Source organism: Cervus canadensis, chromosome X (genome assembly GCF_019320065.1).
Source record: "Cervus canadensis isolate Bull #8, Minnesota chromosome X, ASM1932006v1, whole genome shotgun sequence".
In the NCBI taxonomy this organism is placed as follows: Eukaryota; Metazoa; Chordata; class Mammalia; order Artiodactyla; family Cervidae; genus Cervus; species Cervus canadensis.
Window position 1 is genome coordinate 53,672,854 of NC_057419.1, and position 16,778 is coordinate 53,689,631.

At 44.2% G+C, this 16,778-nt stretch overlaps 1 protein-coding gene across 6 annotated transcripts; it reads right to left on the reverse strand.

Moving 5' to 3' along the window:
• Nucleotides 1–398: 398 nt before the first annotated feature.
• Nucleotides 399–16,541, reverse strand: LOC122435006 (X antigen family member 5-like). Of its 6 annotated transcripts, none has more exons than XR_006267525.1 (6): nt 16,331–16,541; nt 5,780–6,003; nt 4,799–4,878; nt 4,186–4,324; nt 3,654–3,778; nt 399–511 (listed from the first exon to the last, which is right to left on the reverse strand). XR_006267525.1 is itself a non-coding variant. In XM_043458853.1 (5 exons), the coding sequence occupies exons 1-5, from the start codon at nt 16,371–16,373 to the stop codon at nt 479–481; spliced, it is 420 nt and encodes a 139-aa protein (XP_043314788.1). In that variant the 5' UTR covers nt 16,374–16,541; the 3' UTR covers nt 399–478. The 6 variants fall into 6 exon arrangements, 1 of the variants encoding a protein (XP_043314788.1); XR_006267526.1 differs by having other exon boundaries at nt 5,828–6,003; nt 16,325–16,541; XR_006267523.1 differs by having other exon boundaries at nt 16,325–16,541.
• Between the last annotated feature and the right edge of the window lie 237 nt (nt 16,542–16,778).

The window sequence follows — 16,778 nt, forward strand, 5'->3', positions numbered from 1 at the left end:
AGAATAGAACTTACTCTGATAAAGTGTATCTACAAAAAAGCAATGTAAACAGGTTGAAATGGAGAAGATTTTTCATTTCCTATCAGGAAAAATGCCGATTATCACCTGTTTTAGTCAAGACTATTCTGGCTAGGTTTGTTCAATGCTGCAAAATGAGGAAAGGTTCAAGGTTTAAGCCAGTAGAAACTGTTGATATCAAACATAATAGTATATTTTGAACAGCAAAAACAATCTAGATCTAAATTTGTGGAATTAATATGCATAGCTAGAGGAATTGGTGGACAGAAAGTCTATATACAAACATTCTATCTCTACATACATCCTCAACTAGAAATAAAAATCACAAACCATGAAGTTTCAATAACATTAAATATCCAGGGAAAAGTTAACAAAAAATGTGCAAGTAGAAAATGAAACTTTATTGACAGAACTTTAACAGTCAAATAAACAGCATAAGAACAGCATAGATGGTTTCAGTTTATCTTCTTTCAAGCAAATGGTTCCCCTTCACCTATAATATAAACATTAAACTTACTTAGCAGAACTTTATTTCGATGAGAGGAGAGGTATACAAAGTTCACTGCAGTTGTAGTTCTATAAAATGGACTAAAGCAAGAACACTAAGGGCAACCCTTTGGCTTACCTTCAGTTCATCCTCTCTAGAAATTTTAAAGACTCTTCAGGCACATTATGAGTATTTTTAAAAACACACTACTCTTCCTAGTTATACAAGAAAACAAGGACACTGAGTTCAGAACAAATAAATCAATGGAACCTATCAGAATGTAGTTTCAGTAGAAGGCAAAACTGTGTACACATTCAGTAAAATATCTAACAACAAACAACAACCTAAGGAAAACAAAATACACAAAAAATGAAACAAAAACGTCCCCCAAAAGTATCATTTACATGTATTGATTTGAAATAATATTGTGAATATAGGATAGCTAAATAGTTGTTACCTCTGTTACTGCTTAAGTGAAGTAAATAAAAAGGCCAGTATTACATTTGTTTCTTCTCTACTGTGGAAAAGTATAGAAATTTTCATTTGTTTTAGTTTACCCCTGAAATGGTTGTTTTAAGTTGGTTCAACATGTGCCCCCCCTTTCCTTGTGGCCCTCACATAATTCTAAATGTTTCTTTTCACCCTGGAAAGCATTCCAGTTGGTATAATAGATTAGATGGTGACACTAATTTTAAGTCATTACTATCACTCGCGACATGGTGACATCAACATGTGAAGCAGAAATAGGACTGTTTCGCACAGCCAAACAAAAAAAGAAAGAAAAAAAGGAGAGAAGAGAAGAGAAGGGAGAGCAAGAGGGAGTATGAGTGAGACAGGAAAGCAAGTAGGAAGACAGAAAGAAAGTCTGGAAAAGAAGATATTTTTCCTTGTTTCTAAAGGATAATGGTTTGTGAGAGACAACTCTGACCAATTTCAAAAGTTCATCCAAGGTATCTGTGATGTTTAGTTATTTAGTTACTGTGGGGTATGTTAAATATTTGTTTTTCTATCCTATTAGCCATTTCATCAATATTATGAAAATATCTGAATTGCAGATTATACTGTTTTAATTCTGTAATATACTGTTAAGTGTCTTGTTCATATTTCTTATTATGTGTACTTGGGCTTTGTCCATTTTCTTCACAGTTATGTAAACTGAGAGGAATGGACTGGGAATTTGGGGTTGGCAGATAAAAACTATTACACTCAGAATGGATAAACAACAAGGTCCTACTACACCACACAGGGAACTATGTCCAATCTCCTGTGATAAATCACAACGGAAAAGAATATTTTTAAAAATGTATATATACATGTAAAAAATTATGTAAACTAGCACATTGTCTTTATTTATTAGTTGAATTTATTTTCCTCTTCCTAACAATTGATACCTGTGTTTTATTAAGTATCTTTTTCTTTTTCCCTTTGGTTCACTCTGTTGCTCTTTTTCTTACCTTTTATATTGGATGTAGGATTTTATATTTATGTACTTTGTAATTTATGTATTGGTCTTTTCAAGTACCACACATATTTAGGGCGAAGATTTTTCTATGAGAACATTTTAATCATGTTCTGTAGTTACTTGGAGGTAGTCTGGAAGTGCTATTTTCGTCTAAATGTTCTAATGGAATGGAACAAAATTGTAAAGTGAAAATGTTTAGGAGACTAATACACAGTAAATTCTTCCCTAACTATGAAGTTCTTCCTTTAAAATCGGAATCATGCAATTAATTGTCAACAATTTGGAAAACACGTATGTGAAAGATACTAAGTTGATTACGTGGGAAGAACTAGAGTTACGGACTTTGACCTTCAAAACTTTTAAACTGATGCATCAAAGAGGAAAAATAACATATTTGATATGGCTAGAGATGATTATATCATGAGGCTCAGATTTTTATTAGTACTTTATGAGTGACAGTGCGATGTATGGCAAAAACCATCATCAAAAACCATCACAAAGTAATTCTTCTCCAATTAAAATAAGCAAAGTGAAGTGAAGTCGCTCAGTCGTGTCCGACTCTTTGGACCCCGTGGATTGTCGCCTGCCAGGCTCCTCCTTCCATGGATTCTCCAGGCAAGAATACTGGAGTGGGTTGCCATTTCCTTCTCCAAAATAAGCAACCCCCTCACAAAAAAAAAAAAAAAAAAAACAAAAAACAGACCAAACGTGGGGGCAGGTAGTGTGCTTGGCATGTGTATCTTACTCACACCTGCCTTGAATAGCACTGACTACATGCACTCTCTCAACTTGATCAGCCACAGACACAGGAAACTAGACTATCTTTGGCCATTTCATTGTTCAGTCATTTCATGCTTCATTGGGGAAAGGATTTTAAATGCAACTGCTTTTTAAGAGCTAGAGAATTCAGAATTTGAGAGAATTTAACAAACATAAAGCAGAATGTTGGCTCATTTTCTTTTTTAAACAAAAGTTTATTTATTTATTTTAATTGGAGGCTAATTACTTTACAATATTGTCATGGTTTTTGCCATACATCGACAGGAATCAGCCACAGGTGTACATGTGTTCCCCATCAGAAAATGAAATCTCAATTCCCCTGTTATAATTTGACTGAAGATGCTATTTTATGATAAATGAATCATGAAAAACAGAGTATATTTGTATGCATGCCATCGAAGAGAACCAGAGAATGCAAAAATTAGCATTGAACAATGAGCACTGTAGTGTATCTGTTCTGAATTCACAACTTACATGAGTAAAGTTGAGTTTAGAAGTTAAGGGATTTCACAGAATCACACACATTATGTTAAAGCTGGTACTAGAACCTACATGAATACCTGAGCATATTTCATATTAACTGATATTTATTACAGATGCATTCCATATTTGTTACAAGCAGAAATTATAAAAGAACCTGAAAATTATTAGCTGTTGGTTAAAGTACTTATACTCAAGAGAAGGAAACGGTTTCCTATTTTCAATTCGATATGGCTTTGATCCTGTCTGTTTCTTTATTTGCAAGTCTGTAAGTCAGGCACTCAGGCATCTGGGGTCTGAACAATCTTTCAAAGAATATGGGAACTCTGTTATTAAAATAATAGTATTTTTCCCTCTATATTATTAAAGATATAATATTCTGAAAAACAGAAACCATATAAATTACTTTCTGAATGGATGACATACCTCCTCTGGCATTTCAACAGTCTCTGTATTTGATGCAATCTCCTCCTTGACATCAGGACCATCTCCGCCTTGATCCCCAGTCTTTGCCAAAGCCAATTCCTGGAGATCAGTTTCCAGGTCAGAATCTTTAAAAAAAAAATGTGTGAATTCAGCTGTAAAGCATACACTATAAACAAGGGAATGATAATATTGATCCCGTCAGTGTTACGAATTAAAAGCCTTGGGCTAGTTTGGTAAAAAATGTGATGAATAAGAACCTCAGGAGCATTATTCCAGGAATATTTTGCTGGAGAAAAAGGAAAGCAGAATTTTCCAGATGTTATGACCATTTTCCTTTCCCAGGGCTGTCCTCAGACAACTCAGTTGTCCCCTTCTCTTTGTCTTGAAAACACGGCAACATTTGAGCGACCACACTAACCTGCAAACTATACTCTACTCAGGTTTTTAGGAACTGTCTGAAGTCCTTTTCTAATGTTTCCTTTCCTCCTCTTACTGGTTATGTCTTAAGACATGATACACACATACACGTTACCTCCAGGGGCATCCTTGTCCTTCTCTTCATCATGATTCACTGGATCCTCTCCATTGACTTCCTCCTTTCCAGGTGTGATATCCTGAATCTCAGCTGGTGCTTCCTCTTGTTGAGGTTGCTCAACACTGGGCTGCTGGTCCTAGGAGAGTGTGCATGCAAATAAAACTTTTTGTTGTTAACACATCTAACAGCATAAATATACATAATACACAGATACATCTAATCATAAGTAAGCCTAACAACGTTTTCCCAACACAATTCTGTGTACTTACTTTTACTAAAGTTACGCTTCCCAAAGAGAAGAGTTAGCTCTCATAAGAGTTACCCAGAAAGACTTTGGAAGCTATTTAAATCTATGCTGGGATGGAAGTGTGCAATCTGTTGTTAATAAGCAGGAGGAGGGAGTCACTGTGCACATTTCCAGGGAATTTCACAGTATACTCATCCAGGCAACGCCAGACTGTAATATATCTGGATCAGTGTTCCTTCCTAAGACAAACTGTCACCCTTTATCAGCACGGAAGTACTTTATCACTGCATCTGCATTACTTAACATCATTTTCTCAAAAGTAAATTTGTGCTAATAGAAAATATCAAATGCTAAGGTACTCACAACCACAGGTTCATCCAGCTGGGAAGAATCTTGACCTGTAGATCCCAATGTTGATGCCACTTGCCCACTCATATTTCTCCCTGAAAGTAGAATATTGTGATTTAGAAAATTTTTTTAAGAGTACAGCTATATTTGATCACTTTTATGACCATATGTTGACTTCCTGTGTTTTAAAACTGTGAAAATACTTTCAAAAGAAAGTATGGGTGTACATGCATTCCAATGACACCAAATACAGTTGCTTGCAAAGCCATGTGTATCTTCGCTAAGCTGGCAGAGAAATCACCTTAAGGTACACAAGAAGACAGAGAATTGTTGTGAGGAAGTTTGATTTCACAACAGAATTCTCCATCATGAAGATAGTTAGTGAAATACTGCTAGGGATTTAAAAATTCAGGACTACTGCTCTTGTCACACTCCTATTCACCAGACCTATTTTCCCCAACTCCCTTGGAATTCAGTGGGAACAGGAAGAATGGGTTAGTCTTTACAGCCTGACTATGGCGATTTTCTCAGCGTCTGTGGCTGAGGTGAGTCTGCATACAGAGCATACCTGTCCACTTCTCTCTTGGCACCTTACCACAAAACTCGTGATAGGGTCACAAACCCACTGCGGTCCTGTTTCTAGGCCTTTCCTTAATCGCCCACACTGCCCCCTGCCCAGGTCCCACACCCGGCCGCAGATTCTGTGCTCTGTTATCACTTCCAGGGCTCCAATGAGCCAGATATCTCAAACAGCACCCCCAAGGCTCCCCACACTGTCATCTGACCCCCTGCCCTCCTCTGCCCACCGCCCTTCCTCTCCAGCCACCAGGACAAGATCTAGGGCGTCGCGACACCTGTGAGGAGGAAGATGACGACCTCGAGGGCCTTCCTCCTCAAAGGCCCCAGATGGCACTGCCCGACCCGCCCGAAGCTCGCTGGCTCCCCCTGACACGCACAAGCACTTAAACTCCAGAAAGGACAGATTTGTGAACCTACCTGGTGAGTCTCAAGTAGTGAGAATGAACCGGAACTGAATAAACTCACCCGTCTCAGGCCCAACGGTTCTCACAGAATGCGCTCAGGAAGGCGTATGCGCACTAAGGCGCATGCGCAGAAAGAGGCGCGTGCGCACACCCTGCGCATGCTCCCTGAGTTGGGCATCTGCAGTGCAGGTTGAGGTTTTCCCGCCACTGAGGTAGAGTCCTGGAACCGCAGGGTCTCTGGAGGATGAGAAAAGGGCTTGAAGACTATATGTTTTTCCTTCCAGGGCAGTCTAGCTTACGCATCCACAAACTGTGGTGATAGGTAGTCCCAGGTTACCCTTGGTGGAGAATGTGTCTCAGGAAGACACTCATGACAGAAATAGGTATTAAGGTTTTTAATACCTATTTTTATACAGGCTTTGATGAACCATTTCTTTCTCTGCTTCTGGGTTTTCCATCATGCTTGCAATGGCTTTACTCATTTCCATGGAATAAATACATACATCCATACCTCTGTTGCCATTTTTTGCTTGGAGCACTGCACATTTAAATCTCTGAACTGGTAACTGATTTCTCTGAATATACCTCTGGTTCCTATACAATATTGTTCTTTTAGCATCGGGCTTTACTTTCACCACCAGACATATCCACAACTGGGTGTTTTTTCCACTTTGGCTTAGCCTTTTCATTCCTTCTGTAGCTAGTTCTTCACTCTTCTCCAGTACCACATTCTTCTTCTTATTCTATTATAGTGGGAATTTTTGTACTTACTAGGAGTTTTAATTTTACCCAAGAGAAAGGAAAACATGCTCACACAAGGACCTTTACTCAAATATTCTACTCATGTACTCCTAATAGCCAAACCTAGAAATAGCCCAACTATTCAACAACTGGTATACAGAGGAAAGAAAAACATAAGCTTATACTCATACAAAAAGTACTACACAGTCACTTAAAAAGGAACTACTAATGCATGTAACAGCAAGGATTCATCTCAGCTGTGCCAATGAGACATGTCAGACACAGTAAGCTATATTATATGATTTCATGTCAATGGATTCCTGGAAAAGGCACAAGTATAGGCACAGAAATATATCTGTGGTTGCCAGTGTATAGGAGTGGAGGAAGGAGTCTGATGGCAAATAGCCCAAGGGAGCATTTGCGAACCCAAGGGTCTCTCGCCATCCCCACTCTGCAGGTGTAGGAAAACCTGTCCTCCCCTAGTTGACCCTCACGAACACGAACCCCAACTAGCCTCCCCAACTCCTCCCCCCTCGCTCCCCACCCACACATCATACAGGGTTGCTCTGGTGTTCCTCTGGTCCGCCTGGGTTTCAAGGCTCCCTGCCAGCATTCAGTAGGTGCCCTAGATATCTCACATTCTTGATAGTATCGCTTGAAGGATACAAGTTTTAATTTTGATGATTCCAAATTGCCTATTTTTGTTTCCTTTGGTGCTTGTGCTTTTTGTATCATATCTAGGAAATCATTGCCTAATCCAAGATTCACATTTACATCTCTGTTTTCTTCTGAGTACTTTATAGTTTTAGCTCCTATATTTAGGTGTTTTATCAATTTCCAGTTAATTGTTATATACAGTGTGAGGTTGAAACTGATTCTTTTGCATGTGAACATCCTGTTATTCCAAGACGATTTGTTCAAACATTTTTCTTTGCTATTGAATGGCCTCTACACCCCTCACAATAATCAACTGACCATAGAAATATGGGCTTGTTTCTTGACTCTCCATTCCATTCCATTATGTGTCTATATACAATCCTTATGTCAGTACCATAATGTCTTGATTATTGTAGGTTTGAAGTGGGGTTTGAAATTGGGAAGTGTAACTACTTGTTCTTTCTCCACACTGTTTTGGCTATCCCAGGACCCATTTAATTCTTACAATTCTAGGATCAGTTTGTTGATTTCCAGGGGAAAAGAGCAGTTTGAACTTTGATAGGCCTCTATTAGGGGAGTACTGCCATCTTAACACAATAGTGAGTCTTCCAATCCACAAATGTGATCTCCAAAGTCCGTAAAACTCTGAGCAAGCTCTGGGAGTTGGTGATGGACAGGGAAGACTGGCATGCGGCAGTCCATGGGATCCCAAAGAGTCAGTTACGACTGAGCGACTGAACTGAAGTAAAATTTCCACTCATCTAGAGTGTCTTTCATTTCACTCAGCAATGTTTTGTAATTTGTATTGTACAAGTCCTGAACGTGTATAGAAATCTATTTGCCCTTTGTATATGACCTTGTATTCTGTAAAACCTGTCGAGCCCCTATATTAGGTCTAACAGTTTCTGTGGGGAGAGGGTGGTTCTTCACAATTTTTTATACACAAGATTATATCATGGATCGACAAGATGGTGGCGGAGTAGTTGGATGGGGAATACATCTCTCTCCAAGGATACATCAGGAATATACCTTCAGACACAGAAGTGCATGCAGAACACCAGCCGAGCACAGATAGCAGCACCTGACCAGTGGAAAAGAATATATAGGCCCACACAAAACTCGGTAGGATGAGGCAACTACGGAGAAAAAACAGGAGTGTTAGTAGGGCTGGACCTGTCCTCGGTCAGTTGGGGAACTGAAGCAAGGGTCCAAAACCCTGATGGGGCAATTGTCTGAGTCAGAGGAGAAACATTTCAGGCTGAGAGTGAAACAGCTCATCCGTGGCACCCTAACTGGAGTGTGAATCTGACATCCTTGCCACAGCCATACATACCCTAGATGGTGCAGTGGCTGGGAGCTGGAGTTTAGGGATTGTGGAACAATCCCAGGGCGAGGGGCGCTGTTGACTGCAGAGAGACTGATGGACAGGATGTAAGGGAGGAGACTGTGGTGGGAAATACCTGTGGAGGAAATTCGGGCAGCCATGGAAGTAAGGTGATACTGCTGAGTCATGTGTAGGGCGTGGAGCCATCACCATTGCCTCTCGAACACGCCAGCACTGGCAGCTGAACAATAGAGAGGCTGGCCCATCAAATGCCTGACGCACTGAACTACAGAGTAGGACTACACCCAGGGTGCTTCTTTAAGTGACTGATGCACCAAACTACAGAGTAGGACCACACCCAGGGTGCTTCTTTAAGTGACTGATGCACAAAACTACAGAGTAGGACCCCATCCACGGTGCCCCTTTAAGTGCCTGATGCTCGAACAACAGAGAAGGATCCCAGGTAAGGAAGCACTATAAGTGCCTGAATGGGCGGAGCTATGGAGAAAAACTGTCCAAAGAGGCCTTCTGATCGCCAGCTACAAGAGCCTCGAAAAAAGACTCTGATAGGGCCATAACTCCTGTGGCGGAGGCAGTCCATGTCCCTGCACGCTTGGCACCCCCAGGGTCCCTGCACGCCGAGCTGCTGTGCAACGTTCACGCTCAACTCGCACTGGGGCAGAGCTGCCACAGACAAAAAAAGTCTTATGTCTATGCATGCAGGGTCACGTTGGTAGTGTCCGACTCTTTGTGACCCTGTGGACTGTGGCTTGCCAGGCTTCTCTGTCAGGGAGAGGGGTTCTCCAGGCAAGAAAACTGGGGTCTATTGGCCAATACTGGTTGCCATACCCTTCTAGAGCACTATACTTCCTGCTGCCCTAGCCGCCAACTCCCCTGAGTACCTGATGTTGCCACAACCCCTGTGACTAGAGCAGCTGCACCACCTCCACACCTGGCCCTCGCAGGGGCAAACCCAAGTCCTCCAAGGCAGCCTCAGGAGCAAACCCCAGTGGACCGCCCATATCCAGAGGTAAAAATAAAACCACAATTGAAACCCAAGGGCAGTGTGACTAAGGAAGAAGACTCAAAACCCTCCCACCAGCTGCACAAGCTGCAGATTTAATCCACACAATCAATTAGACAGACTCTGTGTCTGTGGGAATATATAAAAGGTCATTGAGAGCTCCCACAAAAGATTACATCATCTGCAAATAGAACAGTTTTACTTCTTTGCCAATGTAGATTCATTTTATTCCTTTCCCTTGCTTTATTACCCTCTCCAGAACCATGTGGAATAGAAGTGGTAAGAGATGTTATCCTTCTATAGTTCTTGATTTTCAAGTGAAGAACTTCTGCCTTTTATCACTAAGTATGATGATAGCGATGGGTTTTTCATAGATGTTTTATATCACATTCAAAATATTGCCTTCTGCTTCTAGTTTGAGTCTTTGTATTTTGAACGGATGCTGAATTTTGTCAAATGCTTTCTTAGGTCGCTACTGAGATGATAATGTGGTTTTTTTTCCCTTTATTCTACTGAGGTGGTATAATACGTTAATGGATTGTTAACAGTAAATGAACAAGGACGAGGATTTTGTAAGGATATTTTTAAATTTTTTTTTTTTAGGATTTTCACTTTCATTGATGCTGCCAAAATGCTGTCCATCAGTAAAGCTGATGTCCATCAGTAAAGCAGGAGAAGGAAAGCTTGTTTACTACCACATCACATCATTCTTGGAGCAGACCACTCTGCTGCAGTGAACAGGATGCTTAGACCTTTGCTCATCATGGAGTTCACCAGTTGTGTAGGAGGGAGGCTGAGCATGGTTAGAAATGCAAATAGTCCGATCCCACCCAGGACCAACAAGACTGAGTGAAAAAATGGCTCCCCATGGAACCACAGGAAGTAGAAGCTACTACAGGGGCGAGGGTTCCATTTGGTAACAATGCAAGTACTGTGCATGGATGGACAAACCGTCCACCACTGCCCAGGTTGATCAACCACAGCCTTTGACACAGATGGGGAGGATGCCACCCTGGCGACCCAGGCCTCAAACCTGGACCGAGGGCAGTCCCCTTTCTCAGATGTCCAGGAGGACACTCCAGGCCCATTTTGGTCATGCCAACACCGTGCAGATTTGAATACACAAGCAGCAGTGATTGGTTGTGGGGATTCAGAGGCAAGGAATCCCAGACCACTCTGGGGAGCCCACGTGGAAAACACAGGCTCAGGCTCTCACGGGGAACAGGGACAGAGACCCCATATCAGGCCAGGACTCACACAGTCAGGTGCTGAGGTTGATGGGCAAGAGTTCACAGTGAGGGTCTTTGGCCTAAGCACTGATGGACCAGTGGAACTGTCTCCAGGAGTGTTCACTGCCAAGTAAACAGGCTGGAGACAGTCAATGGCTGCATAACTGAGGTCACTCTAGGAGTCAGCTGGCATCCGTGGGCGCATCTCTGAGTCTTAGATAATCAGTCATCTGAGTTGCAGTGTCCTAAACACGTCTAAGGTGTCATCTCACTTGAAGAAAACCCTGTCACCCCTGCAGGAACTTGAGTCCAGCTCTTTCTCTCTGAGACCCCCTCCCTTTCGCCCCAGCCCTGAGGGAAGGGCCTTGGACGCCTGGTCTAGGTCTGGATTTTCTCTGGATCCTGGAGAGATTTTCAGTTCAGCCCTCACCAGGACATTAAGACAGACACCTGTGTGTGGGCAGGAGAGAGGTGTCCTGCAGAATGCAGGGAGCAGGCAACGTCCTCAGGGGATCGTCTGAGGCAGTGAGGATGCTGGGTGAGAGGCCACAAATGGGGTGAGGATGTAACAGAGGCCCTGTGAGCAGGGCTAGAGAGGGGCTAAAGAGGCTCCTGGAGTGGGAGGGAGGCCTGGTGGAAGGTGAGGGGAGAGGGTGGGGACTTGGGATAAAGAGGATTTGTGGCAGCTGTCACCAGGAGAGGGACTCTGGAAAACGACAGATGACTAGAGGGATGTAAGGGAGCTGTCATAGGCACAGTGAGGGGAAGACCTTTCCTATCTCTAGAATTCAGTTGCCCACTGTGTGTGCTGAGACATGACAGAGAGGACAAGGTCCCTCGGACTCGTTCTGTGGATCTGGGATTCACTCTGAACCTCCCGTGGGGCAGGATACAAAGTCGACACCACCAGAGGTGACCAGGGTGGGTTAAGTCCATTCTGAGGACCCAGACATGGGAAATCAATTTCAGAACTCCTCAGCTCTCAGGCAATCTCCACCCCTGGGATGAATCTGCCTTCCTCAGGATGACATGCTGGTGAATGCAGACTGCAGGGACTGCAGGACTGGAGGCCTCTCTCCCTTGGGGTTGACTGAACAGAGACTCAGTGCAAATGCCAACACAGCAGCCCAGAGGGAAAGATGTGGGGCTCTGTGTCCCAGGGTGCAGGCTGTAGGCTCTGGGGGAGAGGGGTGAAGCCTCTGAGCTAAAGGAGAGCTGTTAGCTAGAGTAGAGTGTACTTAAAGAAAAGCATATAACAGGAGAGTTGTGAGTTTAAGTTGGATTTGGAGTCTTCTGGGAACTACAACCCAGGACACAGCTCCTCCTTTACTTCTGAGGAAACTGCTTGGAGGAGGTAGCAGAGGCGTCAATATGATTGTTGCCTAGGAAGTACATGCAGTCAAGCCTGCGTATCAGTAAAAGATTGCTGTGAAACACAGAGATCAGATGTCACAAGTTCATTATTTTCATGCTTTTCCATGTGTGGAAGATGCAAGAATCTAGGGTCACTGAACATTTTCCTGAGGTATCGGTAAATAAAAAAGGCCAACTTGTCCAAAGCACAGTGTGCCTCATACTGTTTTTCACCCTAAATTCCTTCAGAATGCACTTTAGGTCAGTAATCACAGTGGTTACAACTTAACACTTGTAGTACTGGCTGAGAGTAATGCTGTTTGTCTTAAGGATCTGAATTTACCTGAGGCCAGATGTTCAAGGTGGATTTAGAAAAGGCAGAGGAAGCAGAGATCAAATGTCCAACATTGTTTGGTTCATACAAAAAGCAAAAGAGTTCCAGAAAAACATTTCCTTCTGCTTTAACGACTATGCCAAAGCCTTTGACTGTGTGGACCACAACAAACTCTGGAAAATTCTGAAAGAGATGGGAATACCAGATCACCTGACGTGCCTCTTGAGAAATGGGTATGCAGGTCAGCAAGCAACAGCCAGAACTGGACATGGAACAACAGACAGGTTCCAAATATGAAAAGGCGTAACTCAAGGCTATATATTGTCACCCTGCGTATTTAACTTAGATGCAGAGTACATCATGAGAAACAGTGGGCTAGATGAAGCACAACCTGGAATCAAGATTGCCAGGAGAAATATCAGTAACCTCAGATATACAGATGATACCACCCTTATGGGAGAAAGCAAAGAAGAACTAAAGGGTCCTTTGAAGAAAGTGAAAGAGGAGAGTGAAAAAGTTGGCTTAAAACTCAACATCCAGAAAACTAAGATCTTGGTATCTGGTCCCATCACTTCATGGCAAATAGATGGGGAAACAGTGACAGACTTTATTTTTGGGGACTCCAAAATCAATGCACATGGTGACTGTAGCCATCAAATGAAAGGACACTTGTTCCTTGGATGAAAAATTAGGACCAACCTAGACAGCATATTAAAAAGCAGAGACATTACTATGCCAAGAAAGGTCCATCTAGTCAAGGCAATGGTTTTCCCAGTAGTCATGTATGCATGTGAGAGGTGGACTATAAAGAAAGCTGAGTGCCGAAGAATTGATGCTTTCAAACTGTGGTGTTGGAGAAGACTCTTGAGAGTCCCTTAGACTGCAAGGAGATTCAACGAGTCTATCCTAAAGGAAATCAGTCCTGAATATTCATTGGAAGGACTGATGCTGAAACTGAAACTCCAATACTTTGGCCACCTGATGCGAAGAACTGACTCATTTGAAAAGACCCTGATGCTGGGAAAGATTGAAAGCAGGAGGAGAAGGGCACAACAGAGGATGAGATGGTTGGATGGCATCACCAACTCAATGGACATGAGTTTGCGTAAACTCTGGGAGTTGGCGATGGACAGGGAGGCATGGAATGCTGCAGTCCACGGGCTCTCAGAGAGTTGGACACGACTAAATGACTGAACTGAACTGAGACTTGGAATTATCTAAGATGGTTAGGGTCTCTGTCCTCAGGTGTGACGTATTTGAGCTGTTTTGGGTTGCTTTCCAGGATGAGTGCTGTCTGAACTGTTTGTGGATCTCTGTCCCAGGCATGAAGTCTCTGAACTATTTGGGAGGGTTTTGTCCAGAGGGTTGGGTCTCTGAGCGGTTCATAGATCTGCATATGAGAGTAGTCTTAAGAGGAAGGCTGGATGGACTCCACTCTCATGGGTCTTAGAAGTAGACCTGTGATATCACATTTGCTATGATTTCTACCATGCCTCCCTACAGAGAAAAAATCTTGTGGCCCTATCCTCAGGGAGGGCAAGTCATGTGCAGTACACAGGAGCCCACGGTAACAATACTGAGGAGAACAATACTTCCTGACAAGACTACCACCCTTGATAGGGGCCCTGTGAAAAAACTGTGTACATGCACTCACTCAGACAATCTGCCCAACTCATCACAAAGAGGCCCCCATTTGCAGATGGGAGCCCAAGGCCCAGTGCAGATGGAAGGTCTCGGCTCATGAGGACAGGATGAGCTGTATGCAGGCTTGGGCTCCTTGGAGGAGGCAGGGAAGACTCAGCAGAACCCTGGCCATGTAGTGGGGGAGGGGGGCATTGGCACAGGGCTACAAGGACCATATGATTGTCTCAATGTCAGGATACATCTCGGTGTGTCCCCATCATACACCCAGCTGCTCACCTGATGTATTGAATGTAATCTGCACATTCCCTGGGGACGTGGTGGTGGAAAATGCAGAGGTGAGCCTCCAAGCAGGTGGGGATAAACCTCACATTCACCAAGTTGCATGAGGCTCCACCACAAATGCAGTGATCCCTGCCTCTCTTTCCCCCACTAAAGCATTCCTTGGCACTGAGGTCAGCAGGAGGGCAGTCAGGGCTGGACAGCTTGTGAGGGACCCTGTGTACAGCATGAGCCTCCCCATGACTGGATCATCTCCATGTCTTGATCAGGGCAGAGCACTCTGATGTGCGCCAAGGGAGCATGATTGAGACTCAGGCCACGGGCAACTCAGTCATTTCCTAGAGACAGTCCCTGGTGGGAGGCGGGGAGGGGAGGGCGAGCAGCTTCTTTTCTCCTGTAGAGATAGTACCTCATCCAGTAGCAGGGCTGGGGGCCCATAGGTGGGTGCTGATTGGGGATCCTTTGCTGCCAGAAATGGTCTCTCTGTCCCTGTCCAATGTTCTATCTTTGTCTTTCTCCCTGCCATCTCTGTGCCTGTTACATCCTCCCTGTTTGCCTTTACGAGACTGACTGTGACCTCACTCATACCGCGAGGGTTCTTCCTCTGTCTCTCCTGAGGGTATCATCAATCAACATGGATGTCCACTGGGAGCAGTAGATGGGATTCCCCTTGAGTGTAGGGGATTCCAGGAAAGGCATGTTCAACTGCAGAGGGTCTGTGGTTTTCCTCGGATGAATCTAGAGCTCCTTAACAATCATTGCGTGATCTGGGTCTCTGAAAGAACCCTGGGGGCTTATCTAGTAAGAACCCTCCTGTGGCTCAAGTCAAAGCCCCCCCTCCCCCCCCGCCATGGCCAGAAGGCCCTAGGGGACCCGGCCCTCATCACCGCTCTCATCGGATCTCCTGGCTCTCCCTCCATCATGCTGTGACAGTCATATAGCTCTCCACATTCTTTTCATACACTCTACACTGAGTTCCACTCCCCGGTTTTTCCACTGACCTTAACTCTGTCTGAGATACTTTTCTCCCAGACAGGCATCTCATCTAGGTTTTTGCTCAAATGTCACAATCTTAGAAGGAACTTCCCTGGCCACTCATTCTAGATATCATCCCCTCTCTCTCTATTTCACTATCCTGATTTAATGTTAACCACAGCAGTTATGAACACCCGATAAATGACTTGTCTTTTGGGGCTGTATGACCCCAACACAATGTAACTTCCATGAAGCCAAGGTTGATTTTCTCTTTCCTAACACACATAGTTGTGCTTGACAGAAACTGTGGAGAGGATGGATGAATGTCGGAATGAATAAGCAAATTTAAACTTGTTGACAGAGGCATAGCTTGAGAGGCTGAGGATTCTGCTAGGGAATATATTCAGTCATGACAAGATGGTGACAAAGCCATGGTCTTTATCTCACCTACGCGGTGTCCTTGGGTCCCCTCGGAGTTGACCCCTTTCCTAACAAAATGGACAATCCTGTTCTCCTTCTCACATATTACTAGCAGCTAACGACAGAGGCCTTCCCCAATCCAGACCTTCAGAACCCAGTGCGAAGCATTCTCTCCCCTGCCCGCTGGGGGATTGTGGCTGGCTTTCCCCATTGAGACCTATTCTGTATTAAACAGGAAAGCACAAACAAGCACAATGCCCAGCACACAGAAAATGCTTTCAATGCTTCCTCTTACGATAGTGGCCACTACAGAGAAGTAATCTTCAGTTTATGGACATTTTTCTGAGTCCAAGATTGCAGCAATAGCTGGGGTTTTCATCCTATATTTGTTTATTCACCCTTGGAGGATCATCCTCTAACGGTCTACCGGCATCTACATCGGCTGTTCCACAGTTTCACCACCAAGGGGCGCGCCACATGAAACCGTTCGGTCCGGGGAGGTACCACGCAGGGGTAACGGTTAGACCACCCACTCTGGAAGGTACCAAGTAGAAGGCCTATGACAACACCGAGAGTACATTTACCCCGCGTCGGGCATCGACCAGAGTTCCTAGCGGAGGCACCCATGGCACCACTGGCTCCATCCCCATTCCTTCCATTCCGGCTTCCCGCTGCATCTGAGTCTGAGTGGACACCGGTTTTAAGCTGCAGCTGTCCTCGTCACTTTGCCAATTCCACCCCTTCGTTTCTACATGGTTACATCCAAGGGGGGACAGCTACGGAGCCAGATGCGCTGCCAGTTTGGGGTCTGGCGTCAGGAAGCGTTCTGGGCATTGATTGGTCACCGCGAGGTCGCCGGAATGAGCTCTTCCGGGGCGCGAATAGGCGCCGGAAGTCCCGCGAGTCCCGCCCTGTTTCGTCTCCTGCCCAGTTCCCGTTGGCTGGCTGGCTGTTACAGGCACTGGGATGGCCGACCTGGACCTGAGGACGAGAGGCATGTTGCCGTTCGCGGCTTTTTAGAGCATACAGTTT

Bases quoted from the DNA above. Each gene is read 5' to 3' on its own strand.
- LOC122435006 (XM_043458853.1), bottom strand. From the start codon at position 16,373: ATGGGTGCCTCCGCTAGGAACTCTGGTCGATGCCCGACGCGGG. The intron at 4,879-16,330 runs GTAAATGTACTC...TTCTACTTTCAG, and splicing joins TGGTCGATGCCCGACGCGGG to GGAGAAATATGAGTGGGCAA. The intron at 512-3,653 runs GTATGTCATCCA...TTTATATTATAG, and splicing joins CTGTTGAAATGCCAGAGGAG to GTGAAGGGGAACCATTTGCT.